This window comes from Sciurus carolinensis, chromosome 9 (assembly GCF_902686445.1).
Source record: "Sciurus carolinensis chromosome 9, mSciCar1.2, whole genome shotgun sequence".
NCBI classification, from domain to species: domain Eukaryota; kingdom Metazoa; phylum Chordata; class Mammalia; order Rodentia; family Sciuridae; genus Sciurus; species Sciurus carolinensis.
The window spans coordinates 134,128,982-134,150,110 of NC_062221.1; the positions used below are offsets into that span (position 1 = coordinate 134,128,982).

Consider the following 21,129-nt stretch of genomic DNA (forward strand, 5'->3'; position numbering starts at 1 on the left):
CACTGCAAGCTGCTTCTCAAATTTGTCTTTTAGCTTTTTTATTCATTAAAAATGATCTCTTCCTTAGAAATATGGCAGAAAGTATGGGCTCTTTATTTTCAGCTACTCAGTTTAAACACATCAAGGACAGATAATTATTAATGTCATGTGCACGTAAAAGATATATGAACCAGAAACGTGTTCTCTGGGAACCTACTTTCAGTAACGCAGCTTCGCTGTGAAGTTCTAAGAAGGGCAGGGCCTTGGCCAGGGCTGTGAACCCTGGCTTTGCACCAACATGTGGGGACAGTGGAGCGGGGCACCCCCAGCCCTCAGAAGGGCCTATCAAAGAAGGCCCAGTGTGCACAGCAGCATGGCTTATTTCTGAGGTGTCGTTAATTGTGGGTCAAGGAAACAATGGCAGAAAGAAGAAAGAAATTTATTGCGGTGGACTCAGGGCTCACAGTGAACCACCATTCGAGGCTGAGGCAAAAACTGGCTTCAGGTCAAGACGCTTGGCTCTGCACAGGGCCCTTGGCCGCTTCATCAACTCAAGGTGTCTTCCTGGCACTGCCTTGTGGCGGGGCCCTCACTGCCCCCGGGGTCTCTCGTCATCCGGAACTCGCCATACCAGAGCGGCACACTGCAGTCCCCTCACACCCCCCTGCACTTTGCTCTGGGAATGTGGCAGCAGGGGAGTCACGCCAGTCTTGGACCCCAGCTCCAACCAGCGCTACCAGGTCCTCTCACTCCTGTGAGAGCAAGGAATGTGTGTCCCCAGTTTCCCAAAGCTTCTGAAATTTGTGGAGAAATGTCACAAAAAACTACAGAATGGGCTGGGGCGGCTACAGGTGTCCAGCGGCACCACCGGCCACTCCTCCTGGGAGGGTGTCCACGAACTCATAAGCAGCGGGAAGCTGGTAGCCGTCCCGGATGTCACCTGGCTGCAGATCCTCCACTGTCAGGAGCCCCTGGCTATGTCCTCCAACAGGTTAGGAGGGCTCCCTCTGTACCCATGGTCTCGCCTTCCAGCAACCTGCAGGCACAACTGCTTTACTGGAACTGACAGTGAGCAGGAGGGGAGCAGGTTCCTGAATGACTCAGGTGAAGGGATCCCGGGGCCGCGCAGGGCCTGAGCGCCGCGCCTGCGCAGAAGCACCGAGGACCGGGGGGAGGGACCGCCTCCAGCAGATGACTCGGTTCTGATGCAGAGCACAAGACACGGGGCTGCCAGCGCGGTTCCACCCACAGTCAGGGAAGCAGCTGGCCTGCCGCCTGGTCGCCCCCCGTCCCTGCTCCTGGCTACGTCCGGCAGAGCTTCAGCGGGAAGTTCTCGGTGATGAGGTGGTCAGCGTGGAGCAGCACGACGACATTCACCTCGAACTCTGCGGGGAGAGATGGTCTCAGCAGCTGGCGGGCAGGGCGCCCCGGTGTGTGTCCCTGCCCTGATGTGACGCCCGCACTGGCTCTCGAGGGTCAGGTCCCGAGACCTCCACCTCCCTGTCCCCCGTTCTAACGGAACGCCCTGGGGGTCTTCCAGCTAAGGGACACTCTCGCTCTATGTGCACATTTCCTGCAGTTCTTAATGGAATCATCAAGCTCCAAAGTGGCCTGCAGCGTCTGGGTAGGCCTCCGATCCCCAGGGACAGTCTTCAGGACTGTCACTCCTGTGGACACCACCTATCTCGCCTGCAGGGCCCGCCGACTGCTTGGCTCTCCCTCTCTGCACGTGGGGTGCTTTCCTCAGCAGCCCGGGCTCAGCGGAGCCCTGCTCTGCACGCTGAAGGGGCCTGGGTGCGAGGCGGCGCCACCCCCCCGGCTCAGGGGAGCAGGAGGCGCTGTGCAGCAGAGGCCCGGCTGCAGGCTGCCCGGCACGCACTGCAGGAGCTCTGCTTCGGGTCTACGCCACACTGGTCACACTGGTGACTGCAGTCTTTTCAGACGCCCCTCCCCTGTGAGGTGGCAGCCTCCTCCAAACAGCAGTGACAGCAGTGAGCTGCGCTCTGATTACCTACACTACAAGGCGGGGCCTCTGGGCTGTTCTGGGCCCTTCTCACCACCAACCCCTTCCACTCTCAGCCCTCTGCGGTGTCCCTGGAAGGCAGGAGAGTGAGGCTGGACAGACTGGTGCCCAGCGGGCAGGGGCCTGTGTTGGGGCTGGCGCTGGCACTGGCTGTGGCTTTCAGCTGGAAACACCTGGCACAGCGGGTCTCAACCAGGCGCTCCTGACGCTCTGAGCAACTTCCCCCTTCAGCTCCTCACACTCCAGCAGGCCCGAGGTCAGGCCTGACCTGCACATTTGGAGTCACCTGTGGTCGGCACGCAGAGGGGGACACGTGAAGCTCCTGCCTTAATGCAGGACACAGTGCTTACACCTGACCTTCCTACCTGGGGCCCCTGGTCTTTTCTAATCACTGTCCCTAAGACGGCCACACTGCAGTGTCCACACCTGCCTGGCAGGTTCATGAAGGCCAAGCAGTCCAGGGACAGATAGTGACAGGCTCCAAACTCTTCCCCACAGCCAATAGGAAGAGTACCTCAGGGCCTCTGTGAGGCCACGGCCACTTAACCGATGGTTATAGGTCACTTCTTTTCTACAGAGGCCCACACTGACCATTTGCTATTCATTTTTAAGTTCTAAACCCGACTCAGCATCAGGCATGAGGACTGGAGGATCATGGATCTCCTGACTGAGGTGGGCATTTTTATATGGAAGATTCAGGGGCACTGTGTTTAGTACACTTTACTGGATTTGCTTCCTCTGCAAAATTCTAGTGAATCTCATTAAAAAAAAAAAAATGCAAAAAAAAAATTTAGTCACTGGATAAGTAGCACAGCAGGAAAAAACAGTATTTGTACCTTTCTGCAATTTCTATATGGAAACCAAGCCAACAATTCAACATTCAAGATCCTCCTCCTCAACTTAAAATTGAGTGTTCAGAAGAGGAAACACATTCTTTGGATTAACACGCACAGTGCCACGGAGTAGAAGAGGAGACCCGCCTGACACTGTGGTGAAGGGGTGTAGCACCAGAAGGCCACTGGGCTCTGGGAGAGGCCACCTCCATGTGTGGACACTGGCCTGTGGGAGGGGGCTATGGCCTGCACCTTTGCCTCTGGGCACCTGTGGATTCAGTAACACGGGGAGGTACCATCTAATTGACAATAATCACAAATGTGATTTTGTAGTCCAACTGTAGTACTTGGCTTGGGCCAAGTCTTACCTGCAGACTCTGCCACCTGTGTGTCTCAGGGACAGTGGACTGACCCTGTGTCCTGACCCCAACAGGCTCTCACTACAATGTGACATCTCACAGAAGGACCCAGGAATCCCACAAATACCAAACTGTGCCTCCAACTGCACTGCCAGCCCTGCCCTAGGGCTCATGGTCAACACGCATGCACAGAAAACCTGAGTAGTGCCCAGTGACGTAGTGGCAGGTGCCAACCTTCCCTCTCCTAATACGACCTTGGTGAGGAAACTACTCCCACTTAGTTATTAAGTTATCTGGAATGATTTGAACTCACAGTATAATTTTTGAAGTTTCTCACTGGACTAATAATGATAAGGCACAATGACTCAGGGGGACAAGACATCAATAAAAACATACTGGTCTTGGGGAAAAGTTCCCATTTCTCAATGGAGCAGAATAACAGCGGAAGCCATTACCGAAATCCCCTTGTCACACGTTTATCAGTGAGCCTCAGGCATGGCTCAGGAGCATGTTCCAGAAAAGACCAGGGACTCTTTCTGAGGTCTTTTCAACCATTCTGCAGGTTGTGCCAGGACTGAAGTCACTCGCAGACCCTCCTGCACTGCCTCTGTCCACCTCTCTAGAGTGGGGTGACCTTCCAACTGAACCTTATCAGCAAGATGGCTCTCAACAGGAGGGACAGGCAGATGTGGCGCACACCTGGCGTCCCAGAACTCAGGAGGCTGAGGCAGGAGGATCAGTTGAGCCCAGAGTTCAAGGCCAGGCTGGGTGACATGGCAAGACCCTGTCTTCAAACAAAACAAAACAGAACCCACAAATCCAAAAAATGTTTGGTAAGGAGATTTAAAACCACAGAGATGCTCATGATAAGTGAAAGGAAAAAGCAGGATTGAAAACTGCCTGTGACAGATTCAGATCTGCGGGCAGACATTCACACACAGATTCAGGGAAAATGCCCCGGGACCTAAGGCGGAGGGCCTGGGGCCCCGGCTGACTGACACTCACCCCAGGCGTCACTCCCGCCCTAGCAGAGGAACCGACCTTGACCTCCCCTTCCACACCGCTCCCCCTGCCTGCCTGCCCCTCACAGAGTGTAGTACCCCACTCTGGTCTGTGAAGCCATGGTCACTGCTGTGAGTGCTGAGCTGAGTCCACAGGGCCAGGCCGGCCCACTGCTGCACCCCAGGTCGGCACAGTGACCCAGGCCCGAGTGCTGAGCTGAGTCCACAGGGCCAGGCCTGCCCACTGCTGCCCCCAAGATCGGCACAGTGGTGAGCTGCCGAGTGACCCAAGGCCTGAGTACTGAGCTGAACAATCTGAGTGGCTCCCGGGGCCAAGTGCCCTCTCTGTGGCCACACCTTCCCAGAACCCAGCCCCCGGGACTGAGGGGGTACTACTTGCCCACTTTGAAGTTGGTGGTCTCTAGCGTGGGGCAGGTGAAGAGCCTGGGGAAGACCATGTGTATAGGGATGGAGAGGCCCCTGCAGACGTCCCCGTCGGCGATCTGAATGTTCTGGATCTCTGTGGCATCGCGCGCATAGCCTTCTGCACACCCTGGGGTGGAGGAAACAGCAACTCAACGCCTGCTGACTGGCAGCACCTGCAACACTGCACCCACCTGCATCAGCAAACCCTTCTCCAGGTCTAGGAATCCTAGAGGTCCCCCTCCACCTTTCACTTTGCTCAAACACACTGTCAACGGCTGGGTGAGAAACTTAATGTCCCAAATTAACACATCCGTGGTATCCAGAGGTGGCGTCTTCAGGAGGTGACTGGCCACATGGGCTGTGCTAAGTGGGCAGTCTAGGAAGTGGCTCTGTTACAGAAGTGAGTTATCTTTGGGATGCTTGCTCTGTCTCACCATGCACTGCCCTCCTCATTGTTAGGGTATAGTAAGAAGGCCCTTGCCAGAGGCCTGCACCATGTTCTTGGACTTCCGAGTCTCCATGAGCATGAGCCAAATTAGCCTCTATTCTTTATAAATTGCCCGATCTCAGGTATTTTGTTACAGCAACAGAAAACAAACTAAGACACGTTTATTGCAGAAAAGAGATACAATCTTATCTTGCCTCCACCCACATCATCTCCAGCGCTGACTGCCTGAGGGCAGCAGGCAGAGGCCGGAGGCTGTAGCCACAAGGGCCTTACCACAGGTCTCCACACGGACTAGCTGCAACTCTATGCTTCGTATAGCGGCATCCGAGTGCTCCACCACCAGCTCTCCTGTCAGTGGCTGTGTGATAACACAGTTGGTTGAGTTGAGATGTCCTCTAATGAGGAATTTGGGGAGCAAAGCTCTCTAAAATAGAAATAAACACATCAAAATGTAAGGGAAAAGCAGAAATCACTAAATAGCTACTTTGGTATAAATTTTGAAAACCAAGCCAGATTGCTGGCACATGGTACACGGGATCCTGTCTTAGGAAATGGGAAGACAGGACGACAGTGGTCACATCCTCCGTCAGGTGGACAGGAGGAGACTGGACTGTTCCATACCACACCACAGGATCACGGTGCCCCATGCAACCGTACAGAACGGTCAGGAAACAGTCAGGCCAGCCTAGACTCAGGTCCAGAACACGCCTCTCTCAGCCAATCAGACGTAGGAGGTCTGAGGAAGTCAGCAAACGAAACCTAGTCTCTCTCTCTCTCTCTCTCTCTCTCTCACACACACACACACACAAGTAGGGAAGGATCAACTTTAAAATGTGCCCAATTATGCAATTTTGAAAAGCCAAGACATTTATTTCAATGAAAAAAATTTTTTCCCCACTGGAAATTATTTTGCAGTATTGGGAACTGAACCCAGGACCTCGTGCATATTAAGGACGCTGTTTTTACCTCAAGGTCTGATGGAATTTGGACCTTTTCTCTGTAGACAGGAAGCTGACTGAGAGTGAGGGAAGGTCTTGTGGGAAAAACAGTCTAGAGAGTGAGACAGCTATTCCTGGAGTCTGCACTCGGCCGTGTCCCAGTCACTGAGGGTACTTCAAAGTTTAGTACACCACAGTTACTAATGTTTGAAATGTAACAATGTCATTTACAATTACATATGTAGTCAGGTGTAGTGACACACTCCAATAATCCCAGCAACTCAGGAGGCTGGGGCAGGAGGTTTGCAAGTCTGAGGCCAGCCTCAGCAACCTTGTGAGACTCTGTCTCAAAATAAAATTAAAAAATGGCTGGTGATATAGCTCAGGAGTACCCCTGGGTTCATTCCCCAGTACCACAGAAACTTTTTTTAAAAGTAAATAAATAAAATTACAATGTAACCTAAAATTTGTAATTAGCTACATATATCATTCAAAATTTTCTAGTAATCACATTAAAAAAAGCAAAAACAAACAAAAAATTAACCAGTATTTCCAAAATGTTATCACTTCCACATATAACCAATCTAAAAATTTATGAATGACATTTTACATTCTCTTTTACATACAGAGTCTTTGAAACTAGGAGAGTATTTTCAACTTCCTGCTCATTTCAATCACAGATCAGCCCCATCTCAAGTGCCAATGGTTACAGGGGCCGAGGGCCACCAAGTGACCAGACTGAAGCAGGGAGCTTTCCACCTAATGGTCCCCAAAGATACAGCCTCTAAATAGGTCTTGGTTAAGAACAAAGTTTTAAATACAACTACATGTAAAAGAAGCCATTTGTTTGGAAAAATAAGCAGTAGCAGTTCACATTAAAATTCTTTAAGGCAACTGATGAAAAAGGAAAAGCTTTCCACGTCCACCTCAAAGTACAGGCCAACCACTCTTTTCCACCTTCCCGGTGGTGACATTAGCATCTACACATAAAAATCGACCTGCACTATTTTCTGAGTCTAATCTCCAGCCTTCCTGTATTTTCTGCAAGCCACCTTACCCTTCCAGCAAATCCCTTTTCTATTTAAAAAGCAACAAACAAAACCCACCATGGTATTTTGTAAATAAGCAATTTTATTTTGATTTATGTGTTATTTTCTAACGATGAACATAAATGCTTCTGTCATAGTGAAAGATGCTCTTTTTCATTTACAAATAAAAAGCAAGGTCCCTGCAATGACAGCCAGCCGAGCGCAGGAATGCCCCAGACTCCACCAGGGAAGCCCTTCTGCACATACAAAGGGGTCTGCGGGTCTGGGTGCAGCACACTGGGGAGGCTCGCCCAGCCACGAAGAAACAAAACACAAGTGTGTGCCAAGGTCGCTGAGGAGTACGGGCTCCACAGACATGCAGCTGGTGGAGGGTGGTGCCCACAAGTGTGCCCCCGGCTGCCCGAGAGGCCGGTGATCACAGGGGGGCCAGAGAAGGAATCTCAGGGTGGGGAAGCGTGAAGGGTCAGGACTTCCCACCCAGGAGACTCCAAAGGCAGCCTTGGGGCAGGACAGGGCAGAGCCCCAAGTCATTTACGGCCACAGTGCAGGACAGTAAGCCCAACACCCAGAGGACAGGCCACCCGCACACACCTCCCTCTCCCCGTGCGGCCCTCAGTGGGAAGCTCAGTGTGCACTTCTGCTGTGAGTCCGAGTGCACTCAGGTGGGGGCACAGCCCCCTTGACCAAACCACTCACAGGTCCTCATCTGTAACCTGCCACCAAGAACCAATGCACACTCACCAGAAGGAGAGCAAGAAAAGAGGAATCTGCTCCACACACCGGAAAACAGAAAGAGGGCGGGGCTGTCCTGAGGAGCACTGGAGCCTGGACATGGGGCACAGGAACCCGACTCATCCTGAGCCAAGGAGAAGGAGCCACGGAGAACAGACAGAGTAGTGGAAGTGTCTTTCCAGAAGGTTCTGAAACCCACGACACACCACTTGCCTCATTTATACCGCCCCAGGGATGGGGTCATCCCAAACTTGCCCTCAGCCCAGTTCTAATCCATATTTTTCCAGTGGGCAGAAGGCAGAATTAGTCAAGAAGCAAGTTCTGTCTGGAAGGAGCTATAGGAATTCACTGAGGAGACAGATACCTAAAAATTAAAAAATTTAAAAAAACACTAAAAGATCTGGGGAACTGCAGCGGTGGCACTGGAGGAGTGCGGCCCACGGAGCCAGACACGGCTGTGGAAGGGCCCAGGAGCTGTGCCTGCGAGTGCAGTCGGTGTGCCTGGCAGCCCTGCAGGGTCCTGCCGTGGCATGCAGCGAGGCTGGGCTGCTGCCCTGGCTTCTCTGTCCCTGGGGTAAACGCCCCTGCCATGAGGAAGCTGCTGGAATCTTAAAGAGCACTTATTGACAGTCCTCTGCCAGACAGGGATGCTGGAACTGCAGACCAAGCATCAGCAGAGGCTGCCAGGAGGCCAGGGCCCGGCAGAGCATGCCTTCATGGGAAACGAAGGGTGCAGCCACCAAGCCAGGAGCGCGGGGCCACCATGCAGCAAGATAGAGATGCCTGCCAAGAGTCGAAAGCAAGTTGGGCACCGTGGTGGGCACTGCAGTCCCAGGTACTCAGCAGACAGCGTAGGAGACCAGCTGGGCAACCCAGAGGATTCCATCTCAAGACGCAAGCAGAACACAAACCAACAAGGAACTCAGAGCACACCCTTCCTCTAAGCAATCGCTGAGTGAGTTCAACACGAGAGCAAGCCAAAGTGCCAAGGAACCAGGGTACCCGAACAAACAGGAATCCTCTCGCCAAAGGCTCAGCCCCAACGAAAGGACATTGGGCAACAGTGGACCATAGGGTCTGGTCAGTAGGAATCCATGGCAGTCGAGGGAGTGACAAGAGCCTGTTACCTCCTTGACGTTCTGTAAGGTTTCCGGGGTGACGGTAAAGTCCACAGGGCTCGGAGTCAACGTCCCCTTCTGAGGCTGGAATGGGAGGTAAAACCACAATCAGCAGGCTGAGGACCCAGGGGCTCAGGAGCTCTGCAGGCCAAAAGGTGTGGCCTCTTTAAAGAGATGAATGCACCATGAGGAACCAGAAGCCCCTTGGCAGCAAGAGGAAAAGACCCGGCTTCCAGACACAAACACAGCTCTGCAAAAATCACTGCCGTGCTCTCTGTGGAATTCCTCCACCCTGCGGGACTCATCTCTGTAGCTGCAGTACGAGGAGGGTGTCTGGATCCCCGCGGCACTTCATGGGTTCAGAACGTTAGCATCACACCTGCGAAGCAGGCGGTGCTGCGGAAAGTGTCATCTTCAATGCTTCTCTGAGACCGGGAGCTAACACGGGAGGGTCTACTGCTGCTGAGTTGGCACAAGTCTCATGAGGTGCTGTCCACACCTCCCGGACGGTCTACCTGTACCTGAACTGTAGATGCTACCCACACCAGCTAACAGGGAGCAGCTCCACCTCGCAGCCCTTCACAATCCAGCCGCACCACGCTGCACTCACACCTGCCAGCCGCTTCCATCAGAGGCCAAGATCCAAAGGCCAGTGAGACCCAGGGAGTGGGCAGAGGAAGGGCGGTCAGCAGGACCCAGGCAGCAGGGTGGGGCTGGGCACTGAGCCGGTGCCAAGGCCACTCACTCACCCTGAGCTCAGCCAGTGAACATTCTTCTTGAATATATGTGTGAACCTAACAGGTTCATGTGTATTCTTTACTGAAAATGCTCTTCCTTGTAGCATTTAAAGAAACATTTAGGGTTAGGGTTGTGGCTCAGTGGTGGAGCACTTGCCGAGCACGTGTGAGGCACTGGGTTCGATTCTCAGCATCGCATATAAATAAATTAATTAAAGGTCCATCGACAACCAAAAATTTTTTTTAAAAAAGAAACATTTACCTTGAAAACTATAGGCTTTAGCCTTCTTGAGAAACCACTCATCCAAAAGACACGACTCTTGGAGACCATGTGGCGACAAACCGCCTGGAAGCGCTCTCTGCTGCCCAGCCTGCGCATCCCACTGAGAAGGGCTCTGAGGTCCTGGTCTGGGGTGGCTGTGGGCAGGCCCTGGGCAAGGAGCTGCTTGGGCTCATTCTTCACAAAACTTAGGATTTTTTATCAAGTATATAAAAGACTTTTTGTTGGGGGTGGTGCTCTACATAAAAATTTTGTTTCACTTCAATTTTAAGACTGTTGATGGAAAAGGGAGAAATGGCCATCTAAACAATGTAACTTCCAAAACAAAAAAGGAAATATTTTGAAAGTGTTTATACAAATGTATACAACATAGTTTATCGCTGAAAAAGACTCTTGAGCACTATGAGTGTTAAGATTTAACAAGAAAGGGAAACTACAAATGTTGGAAGCTTTAAAACATAACAAGAAGGTATGCGAACAGAGGACTTGCCTCTGTTTAGGTCTTGCCTTGTTACTTAATAATCACTACTTAAAAGACTCCACAGACATTTCATGATAGTATAACGGAAGTGCAGGCCCAGGGCTGGGGATGTAGCTTAGTTGGTAGAGTGCCTGCCTTGCATGCACAAGGCCCTGGGTTCGATCCTCAGCACTACCAAAAAAAAAAAAAAAAAAAAAGTAAAGAAATACAAGCCCTAATTTTCTACAAAGTCAAACTGTCTAGCCCGACACCCCGTGGAAGCCCCCACTGGTTAAGGTGTGGTAGGGACTGTGGGTGTGTGGGCTTCTACTCCACCCCAAACAGCCCCGGGAGCCCCTGCTCCTGAGAGCTGCCACACCAGTCCCAGCCTGCCCAGAACTATGGGAAGGGCTTTTCCGACTTGGTGAAGGTCTCAGGCACAAGTTCCCAAGGCAGCCCTAGCCCCATGCCCACTCTGCAGCTCTTGGGCCCATGGCAGGTCCCACAGGCACCTGAATATTTTTGCTAACATCCTGGAACTGGGTCAGGGAGCTAATGGAAGGAGGGAACTGGGCTACAGCTGTCCCCAGGAAAGAGGCAAAGATGGGCCCTAACCAGAGGTCTGAGCAGGGTGTAGGCCAGGGAGGGAAGAGGCATGGCCGCTTCTATGTGAGACAGCACCTAGCAAAGCCTAAGAGGTAACTGAGAGGGTGCAGTGTGGGCACAAGTCTGTCACCACATGTCACAGTGACAGCAGGTGCTGATGGTCACTGGGGACCTCAGCAGCGGGGGGGATCCACTCCCCTCACGGAAAGGCGTTTGTAGAATTACCATTAACTCCTAGTAATTGTACAGATTAGTGGATTTCTCTGTGACATTTCCAAGGCAGCTTTCAAAAATTATTTTTAGTTGTAGATGGACACAGTACCTTTATTTTACCTATTTATTTTTGCGTGGTGCTGAGGATGGAACCCAGTGCCTCAAATGTGCGAGGCAAGTACTCTGCCACTGAGCCCCTGCCCCAGGTCTCCAAGGTAGTTTTTAAAATCATCTGTTACTTCAGAATATTGGCAAAGGGTTAGGACAAGCGACCCACAAAAGCCCTTCGCGTGTTTGTATGTCCTTACAGGGCACGTGCCAAACATGCAGGGTCCTGACCAATTTTCCAAGTTGCACCAAAATCATGGACCCTGCCAGGGCAAAAAGCAGCCTGCTTATTGCTCATTATGAAGGTGGCGGGTTTTGCTGAAGAAGCACCACCCTCTGCAGATGGGCGTCCATTTAGGCAGGAGCAGTGAAGCCACGCTGGTGCTCATGCTGCTGGCCACCTCTGACAGGCGTCTCCTATCTTCTGGAGCAGCCACGAAGACTAAGTAGCTAAGGTATTAGCTGTACACCGGGTGCAATGCCAGACCCCGAGGAAGTCAGGGCCCTCAGACAGCTTACAGCAGAGTGAACGATGAATTCACAGGTCTTTGTCAAGTCCTTGGCCAGCAGAGACCGCCTCATGTCACAGCGCAGCGTGTACTATAGGGAAAAGTCAGAGAAAATAATGTGTTATTGGCTTTGCTCTCATCTCAACATGGAAGTCAAGGGGTAAAGTAAATCGACATACTTTAGGGAAACTTTGTCCAGTGAACCTGCTTCATAATATTAATAGACATAATGGGGGAGTTAATGTTCAAATAAAGGCAAAAACAAAGAACAAGTAAAATCACTTGAAGGTTACTCCTCAGCCTATTCCCACAGCCATCCTGAAGCGGGCCCACTGGAAAACACACACAGTCTCCTTACCTATAGTGCGGGCAACGCAGCCGTCCATCTTACTGCGTGAGCCCAGGCACTGAACAACATCTCTGAGCTTCCACTCACCCCTCTGTAAAATGGGGGTACTGATAACCACCTGCAGTGAGCACCACAGAGCTCACACAGGGCAAGCATGAGTGCCAGCCCTGAACAGGAACACCCAGCAGGAAGGACCAGAAATGCCCAGAGCAGCACCGGCACCTCCCAGCCAGGCTCTTCCCTCAGTGCGTGAGGCACCACAGCCCAGTTCACAGTCACCCTGTCCGCAGGGGGCTTCTAGTACGCCAAAGAGAAGTAAAGGCAGGAGCAATGTGAAAGACCCAGGACCCCAAGGACCCTAAAAATTAGCTCTTCATATTTTGATCTTCAGGGGGAATAAAGAAAGGAAGTCTTTTTAGCATTTTTATTTTAGAAAATCCACACAAAAGTAATGGGGAGAGTTAAGGAAGCCCCACGTATCCACAAGCCAACTCCCAGGTGGCCACCTCAGGGCCCATGTGACTTCACCAGCCCCCTCAGGCCTCCCTGTCTGCCAGCACCAGATGGGTGCTGCAGGGAAGGTAAAGAGCCATGGCAAAGGGACACGGCAGCCTCAACCAGCTCTGAACTTGGCCCGGTCACCTTCTCTACAGTCCCTGGCTGACTTTCTGAGCTGGCCATTGCTGGTCACTTCCTGAAAAGGGGGCTTTGTCCTTCCCAGATGAAGCACACAGCAGAGCTGGTCACCGAGCTCAAAGCCAGCTTGGTACTGGGACAGTAACCTGGAGTTCCACCCACGAGCCTATAGCCTGGAAACAAAACTCCACGGTATGATCACCTTCTGTTTGCTGGTCTTCAAAACCTAACCAGGGGGCTGGGGTGCAGCTCAGTGGTAGAACGTGAGCAATGCCCAATCTGTCCCCAGCATACCCCCAAACTCACACAACTTAGGTTTAATAAGCTAGCTGCTGCTTAATCACCCCAGGGAAACTTTAGAGTTAAACCAAAAATAATTTCCATACCTAGGACTATATGCATAGTTGTAAATCTTGTATGAAGCTACATTCTTATGAACAACCTACCCACATGAAATGTTCCTATATATTTAACATACTATGGGAGATAAAGAATATTTTCTATAAGAATTATCCCTTGTCTGCAAGGATCCTAATATTTATGCATGTAAGTATGTACATATTCTTTAACAAGATTTCAATCTAGTCTCCTGACCAGACAAGCTTAATGAGGGCTGGCGAGGTACGTGTGTGTGTGCGTGCGTGTAGGAGGACGCACGCTCATAGGCACACCCTCCCACTGTTGGGCACGAGCCACACTTCATTCTGGCTTGCCTGGACGCTCTGATTCTTTTCCTACTGCCAACTTCCCCTCCATTTTAGTCTTGGATTTGGGCTGTCTGCCCTCCACCCCCTCCCTACTAGGGACAATGAGCAGCAGGCCAGACCTCTTCAGGGACGACAGAAAAGAATTCTCTCTTGCTGGAGATGCCAGCCCAGTAGATTGCAAGCTGCACACCTGTTGGCAGCCCACCCTACATGTCAGGGGAAGATCTGGCCTGAGGACGAACCTGGCACAGCAGAAAGCCAGCTGAGAAAGGGCCGGAGCCCTGGCCTCCTACCTGGACACTGTTCCAATGTCTCTTTGGTGCCTAAGTTAATTTGAGTTGGATCTCTGTAACTTGTGAATGGAAGAGTATGAATTACAGGCATCAATTTTGGCCACTATTTAAGTGTGAAAAGCACTAATTAGTAATTTAGGGTAGTTAGTGATCACTGGGAGAGGGGGAAGGGTGAAGAGGAAAGACCAATGTTTGTTCTAGGAGAGGTGTCAAGTTCTTCTGCATGTCCTGTCCTGATGGAGTCTAACAATACTAACCTAAGAACCGCAGTCAAATGTGAGGGTAATCGCTAACTCACGTATCCATCAGCAAATACTCACCGAGCACGTACGTGCCAGGCCCAGAGCCCAGCTCTCCACCATTCCCTCATTAACCCCCTAGAAGCAAGATCTGGGAGGGCCCGGGGGTCACAAAGGTGGGTTTGCATTCACACCCGCCTACAGCCAAAGCCCACACAGACTCCTTCTCCAACGCTGGGGGAGCCCTCTCCTGTGAAGCCCAAACCTCCTGTGGCCACGCCCTTTCCCAGGCGCTAGCCCGTCAGGTGGTCATGAGCTACAGGAGGTCAGAGGGCACCAGCCTTCAACAGGGCATCGAAAGGAGGCACAAGACTGGATGTTTTCTGATCACTGATAAACAGGACATCAATAGCAATAAAGAAAGATGCCTGTCGATAGATTTAAAGTAGACTCCTGTGAAGGATGTTTTTTTTTTTTTTTTTGCGGTACTGAGGATCGAAATCAGGGACTTGTGCTTGTGAGGCAAGCACTCTACCAGCTGAGCTATCTCCCCAGTCCGTGAAGGGTGTTTTAAACGTGAAAACGGAGGGCTAGACTCTCTGTAAATCAGCCCTGAACGCGCCACACCAGGAGACGTGGCGGGGCTGTAGTCTGCACTAGGGTACACAAACAGGGCAGCGTGGCTACGTGAGGAACACACGTAATAAAACCTGCTTAGGATGTGCATAATTTTAAAAATAAAGGCATTTGCACAAAGTGAAACTGGGAGAGGCTGATGGATTCTCACACACAGTGCTTGATAATGAAGCAGGGCTTCCCCCCGGCAAGCCTGAGAGGGCAGGGCTTCACCAGGCCTCCCAAGGGGCAGCCCACCCACGGCCGCGGGAGCTGGGCTTAGTGTGGGCCACATTTTAAACCTTTATTGTCTCATGATTTTTATGTTATGTAACTTTAACACACTTTGAAAAATCTCTTTATGTCTGTATGAGAAAGGTGGTATTAGGGCCTAACAAAAGAAGTTTTATCCAAAGTAATGTGCCCACGTCAATCTAGAGAGAGCGCAGTGAGAGTGGAGGGTGAGGGCCTGCCACCCCATGCTGAGGGCGGCCACGTGACTGAGGGTCACCGTCCTCTCTGGGTGGCACTTGCTCTACTAGAGAAAGAGCATCAAGTCCTTGAATGGAAGGACAGAACAGAGCCAGGAGCCACGCTCCTACTTTCTCTTAGGCAGATTTGCTCAGAGCAGCAGCACCGAACGTGAATGCAGCCTGGGAGTTGGACGGCACTCGAGGCTTCATGCTGATTTTGAGGGAATGGAAATGCCGACTGTGATTGCGCAGGAGATGCTCTGTTTTTTCGGAGAGGGACACTGAGGTATTATGACGTGAAGTTGTTAAGAATCTTAACTTTGAAATGATTCAGAAAAAAGTAATACATATAAAAAAATGAGAGCAGGGTAGGGAGTGCCGCTGAGTGGCAGAGGCCACAGGGCCCTGGGCAGGGGAAAGGACAGACGGCCAGGTGCCAACAACTGCTGAACACGACAGGACAGGCTGATGAGCTCAGGTAAATCCAGGGTCAAACCAGGAACAAATCTCAGCTTTAGAAGCTGCGAGGTATTTGGGGACATGTACGATTCCCAGTTACAGCTTTCTGAGGTTAACCCTCAAGTGGCAAAAATCCAAGGAGTGAAATAAAGAGGTGGTGGTTACTTCACTAGGGAATTTACCACCTGCTAACTCCCCTGCTGCATTTTTAAAAAATATTTTTTAGTTGTCAGTGGGCCTTTATTTAACTAATTTATTTGTGTATTTATATGCAGGGCTGAGAACCAAACTCAGGCCTACACAGGCCAGGTGAGCGCTCTACACCGAGCCAGCCCTCCCTACTCCTTTCAAGCAGCCTCTGGTTCGCAGACTCCGCATAGGGACACAGCATACCACTCCCGTATGTACAGCTGTATGTCTTTTTGAATCTTTGGAAAAGGGTGACATTTTGAATTCAATTTTAAATGTTAACTTTTTAATAAATAATGAAAAACAAAGGAGAGAATAACAAGTATGACCAGTAAAAACTTGATCTCATTCCACTTGGTTTCTAATGAACACGGCCTTAGAGTATCACAGTCAGACTGGAAGAATGACTGTGGGGGCAGTCAGTTGCTGTTGACTCGATACAGGATAAAAACAGATTTCAACATGGAACACTTGAGATATCTCCAGTTTCCTCACATTTTCATTCACTCTATTTCATGGTGATAGAAATACCCCGGGCCTAGAAAGCTGGTTGGCGCTCAAGTCCAGCTCCCAGCAGCTGGTATGTGCATGCGCCCTAGCGGCTGTCTCTGATCTGGACCCCATCCCTGCTGCTCCTCCCAGGGCACCCCAAGCCTGTAGATAGAGACGTATGTGTTGCTTGAAGCAGGTGCACAAACCATAAAGAACCGGAGACATGTTTTCTCTTCACAGCAAGATGTCATTTGCAAGGGAGTCATTGTCCTGCACGTGTTTCTTCTTGACGGATCTCAGGCAGCTCATGAAACACGTGCAGATCAACCTTGGGTTACACCCTCCTAAGTGGTGGGAGGATTTTTGTTTTAAAGTGATACGTTTTAAGCAGGGGAGTGGAATCTACTAAGCCCAAATTACCAGCTGAACTTACTAAATCAAATGCGTTCCTAACTTTCAACCCTCTTGCGCCTGTGCAAGACTGAAGTTTTGTGACTTCTATAACGGGACTGCTACGAGGCGCGGAGCACAAAGTCCCTTTCTTCCTGCTGAAGAAGGAAAGGCTCTTCCTCTTGCCTGGAGTCATGACTGCTCTGCTCTGGAGACAACAATAGAACTGTGAAAGCCACCCGTCACCGGCAGAGGTGGACGGAAGTCACAAACCCACTTCCCCTCATTGACAAGTTTTGCTCAATGAAGAATGCACGCCTGTGCTAAAGAAGCAGCCTCGGGGTATTAAACAAAGGGATATTTATAAGAGTAAAATAGACAATTGGTGCTGGTACCACAGAGAAGTGAGGGCATCTCCATCATCCGACAATAAAAGCGCCCCTGACAGAGGTCAGTGCCACTTCTTAGGAACACAGCGGAAGCAAAGAAATTTTAAGGAAGAAGTTATAGCTTGATTCCTGTCAAAAATAATGGTCACACATGAAATGCAGTTAGCAGAGGGGCATGAGAAATCAATTCAGAATATACATGCAAGGTCTCAGCAACAAATCCAGTGTTAAATTCTTGGGTCCATCTGTCAACTATCAGTGGAAAAGACGAAGCTAGTTTTCAGCAGAAAAATTCTAAAGTCAAGTGCGTGGGATTCCGAAGCTCACCTGAATGTTGACGAACACGCCATGGTAGGTCTCGTGCAGAACTCTGTTACCCTTCACGTAGAGAGGAAATTCAAAAGGAATTTCTGTTTTGCCACTAGGAAACTTTCCTGGCTTCACCATTTCTATGGTGCTGTTGATAATCTGGATCGGCTGCAAACAAAGTCAGCTATTTGTCAGCGTGCGCGCGTAGGTGTCCTCTCAAATCAGAGCACTGGTCATCATCTCAAGGATGCAGCACCCTGAGTTCCTGGACACAGGGCGGGTCTGGAGATGCACAAGGAGTTCACTCCATTTTTTTAAGTATGGACAATTTTTACTTAATAAAAATTTCAGTTTCATTATAACATCAGACACCCAGGGGCTTGGCGCACAACAAGAAATGAGCCCACATGTCCCTCTCTCCTGCCCAAATATCTCATTAGCTGTCCTAATAACCACTACCTGCAGGATGCAGAGGGGGACATGGTGAAGCTGTCTGGCCACGAGGGCCACGTGTGAGCCACGGCTCCTCCTCATCCAGGCTGTCTCCACTCTGGTCACGCTGCCCCAGTTCCCCGCAGCCCTTTGGCCTCTGGAGCCTGACGGTGCAGCTGATGGGCACAGCAGGCCTCTCTCCAGCCCTGGCCACCTGCACACATCTTCCTGCTGGCCTCCGAGAGGAAGGCGGCACTGGCTGCAGGGCTTTGGGGCAGCAGCACCCTCAGAAAACCCAGGACTCAGGAAGGGAATCACTAACAACACTGGCTTAAAAAAGAACATGGGAACTCCTAAATCTGACCCCCATGAAGCACCCTTCCCTATTCACTCTTCTTCCTCCATTAAAGAGTTGATTTGGCTTTCAAGAAAGGGAACTGTAAGTTTAGAAAAAGAGGTTATATTCTGGAACTCAAAACTCTAACCTAAGTTGCAAAAAGAACCTCTACTTGCTCCATCTGCCTCTGACCTTCAAGTCAGATGGGACAGGAACAACAGGCGCAGCTGATAAGTGAAGTTCTGATGGAGGAAGGCAAGTGCTGTCCCTGAGCCACCAGGCCACTTTCTCAGAGGACCTCTGATCACTCTATGCTCTCCTAACACTATGAATGGAGTAGGGATAAATGCCAGCAGACTTTTCATAACAGGATAATTTTAAAAACAAAATATCTGAATGCTTTCCTGCTTCTGGGTTGATTAGTAAGTATTGCAAGTGGGGCGATCACCATCCCTTGCAAGCAACAAGGCACCAATAAAGATGGAGGGCGGGGGTGGGTGCTGTGGCTCGGTGGCAGAGCTCTTGCCCAGCACATGTGAGGCACTGGATTCTAGCCTTGGCACCACATAAAACATAAAGGCATGCTGTCCATCTGCAGCTACGACTACAAAAGAAAAAAAAGGCAGGGGCAAGTGAACAAGCACAGCTACTGGAAAAGCTTTGGAGCCGAGGCTGCATTCTCACCTTAACGGAGTTGTAGAAGGCCTCGAACACGCCCACGCTTTTGGTGCTGAGCTGGAGGTTCACTGTTCCTTCCATTGTCAACGACACTCCCTGGTGCTGGACAGAATCCTTGCTGGAGATGACCACCACGCCCGAGAGCATTTCCTGGGGACAAGAGGCAGCCTTCAATTATCAGCACATCTCACCTTGCTTACTGGGAAAAGGAAGTCACCTCATCAATCAAGTCATTCAAAGATCCGGAAGTTCATTAGACGCCTGGATTCTGGGATGGAGCAGGGCTGGCCCCTGGTCCCGAGGCTCCCTTCCAGGCTGAGCCGGGTGGGGCAGAGTCCACTGTGGCTAACTCCAGAGCGCAATTCACCCTGCGAGACACAAGCATGTGCACTGTCGCTTTCAAGGGGCTTCAGAAAGTACAGTTCTGTTCTTTAGGTTCTTTCTCAATTACACTGACCAAGAAGGCAACACACTTCCCAGCACATGAGTGACTGACCACCAGTGACTGGGGACCGGTGTCCTCTCTGCCCAGACACCATGCTCTGGGGCAGCACCCAGCTTTCATTAGACGCGGCCTCCCAGAATGACTGTTTCTGAAATGACCTTCAGAACGCGGATCGGCTGCTGCCTAATGGCAGAAAGCAGCTGACGACAAGAAACAAACAACAACAACAACCAAAAAAAAAAGGAAAGAAAGAAAAACAGCAGAAAGGAAGAGTGGCCTCGACCATTTACAAAACCCTGTGGGGCTGGCGTTTCAACATGCCCACCTCGCATTTCTCCAGTCACCCAGCGAAGAACGTTTTTGCCACGTTCTTATGCTTCGTGAACTTTTGAGAGGAATATCCCGTGTGCAATAAATGTGCTACAAGTTTTGCTCTGTGTCCCACGACCCATCCCAAAGCCCTGAAGTCTAGTTAGAGGCTGTCATTTCCATTTTAAGCCAAATTCAGGAAGAACTCATTCTGTTCTTAAAGAGCACAGAAACTTCATAAGCAGCAGATGAGAATTCCTCTGAAATAGCTTCTAAATTTAAATAAAATTAATCCTATTAACTTTTTATACAACCCAAATCAAACAAATTTAAATTTTTAAAAAATTTAAATTCGGGGTTGGGGTTGTGACTCAGTGGTAGAGCACTTGCCTAGCATGTGTGAGGCCCTGGGTTCAATCCTCAGCACCACATAAAAATAAATGAATAAAATAAAGGTCTATCAACATCTTAAAAAATTTTTTAAAAATAAATTTAAATTCACTAGTACATTTCCAATTACTTAACTAGTATGTCCCAGAAATAAAATGAGCCAAAATAATTATGAATGAATACAACACTAGAGGATAGTTCTGTTCCCAGGCAGGAACAGATCTCCAGTGGACTGCTGAGAGGCAGATTATAACTGTGGCATCCTCACAGTCACCCTGAGGCATTTGAAGGAAAAAGCAGTGAAGTTCCTTGGGAGCAAGCAGGGTAAATATTTCATGACTCAAGGGACTCTTGTCATTCTTTAAGTTAATTAAGAAATGATATAATGGAGAAAATTAAAAATAAATATATTTGTTGGGTTGGTGTTGTGGCTCACTGGTAAAGTGCTTGCCAGGCATGGGTGAGGCCCTGGGTTCCATTCTCAGCACCACATATAAATAAAATAAAAAGATCCATTGAAAACTAAAGAAGAACATTTAAAAAAAAAAAAAATATATATATATATATATATATATTAGTTGATAGGCACTTTCACAATACACAGGTCTAGAAAATCACTACCAACAAAAAAAGAATATAGAATGAATCCAAGGGTACCCCAAAGAGTTTAGAAGCAGAAGATGATTTGACAAGAGTTAGGACCCCTGACTTGTCTAGACTCTGGACAAGAAGAGAATAAGATGTAAGGGCCTGGAGAGTACCAACACCTCCCGCAACACAAGAGGCAGGGCCTTCAGCTGGGGCCTGGGCTCCATGACAGAGCACTCCCAGACTTCAGGACAGCAGGGAACCTGGAAACGACAGGAAGGAATCTCTGCAGGTGCACGGCTACTTAGGGAGAAGAGTCACAGCCTTTGTCATCTCGAGGGGGTTCTGTCCTGAGAAAGGTGTGGAGGATGCAGCACCCATGCTGCGTGCTCTAGAAGACCGTGGGGTGACCCCGAGCTCCAGCCTGCACATCTCCCCATGCTCTTTGTCAAAGCAGGCAGCACAGGCAGCTGGGATCCAGCAATCCTGTCCTCTGGGCCAAGAGCATCACCCACCCCCAGCCTCCAGCAGCAGGGAAGCTCCAGTCCCTGCCCCTCTCTAGGTGTGGAGCGAGGTTGTACTGAAAGGTGT

The 21,129-nt window shown here is 50.2% G+C and overlaps 1 protein-coding gene across 3 annotated transcripts in view; it reads right to left on the bottom strand.

Annotated features, from left to right (window-relative positions):
* Positions 1-401: 401 nt before the first annotated feature.
* Vps26c (VPS26 endosomal protein sorting factor C) overlaps positions 402-21,129 on the bottom strand; it is a 39,516-nt gene continuing 18,788 nt past the window's right edge. For 2 of the 3 annotated variants that reach the window (XM_047564351.1, XM_047564349.1), the window contains exons 2-8: positions 18,813-18,956; positions 17,378-17,527; positions 11,830-11,910; positions 8,916-8,990; positions 5,343-5,493; positions 4,596-4,748; positions 402-1,364 (exon numbers count right to left, since the gene is read on the bottom strand). In XM_047564351.1, the coding sequence (XP_047420307.1) occupies positions 1,282-1,364; positions 4,596-4,748; positions 5,343-5,493; positions 8,916-8,990; positions 11,830-11,910; positions 17,378-17,527; positions 18,813-18,953 (834 nt within the window). In that variant the 5' untranslated portion in view covers positions 18,954-18,956 and the 3' untranslated portion in view covers positions 402-1,281. The remainder of the gene's footprint in view (positions 1,365-4,595; positions 4,749-5,342; positions 5,494-8,915; positions 8,991-11,829; positions 11,911-17,377; positions 17,528-18,812; positions 18,957-21,129) is intronic. The other variant, XM_047564352.1, reaches the window with a different exon arrangement.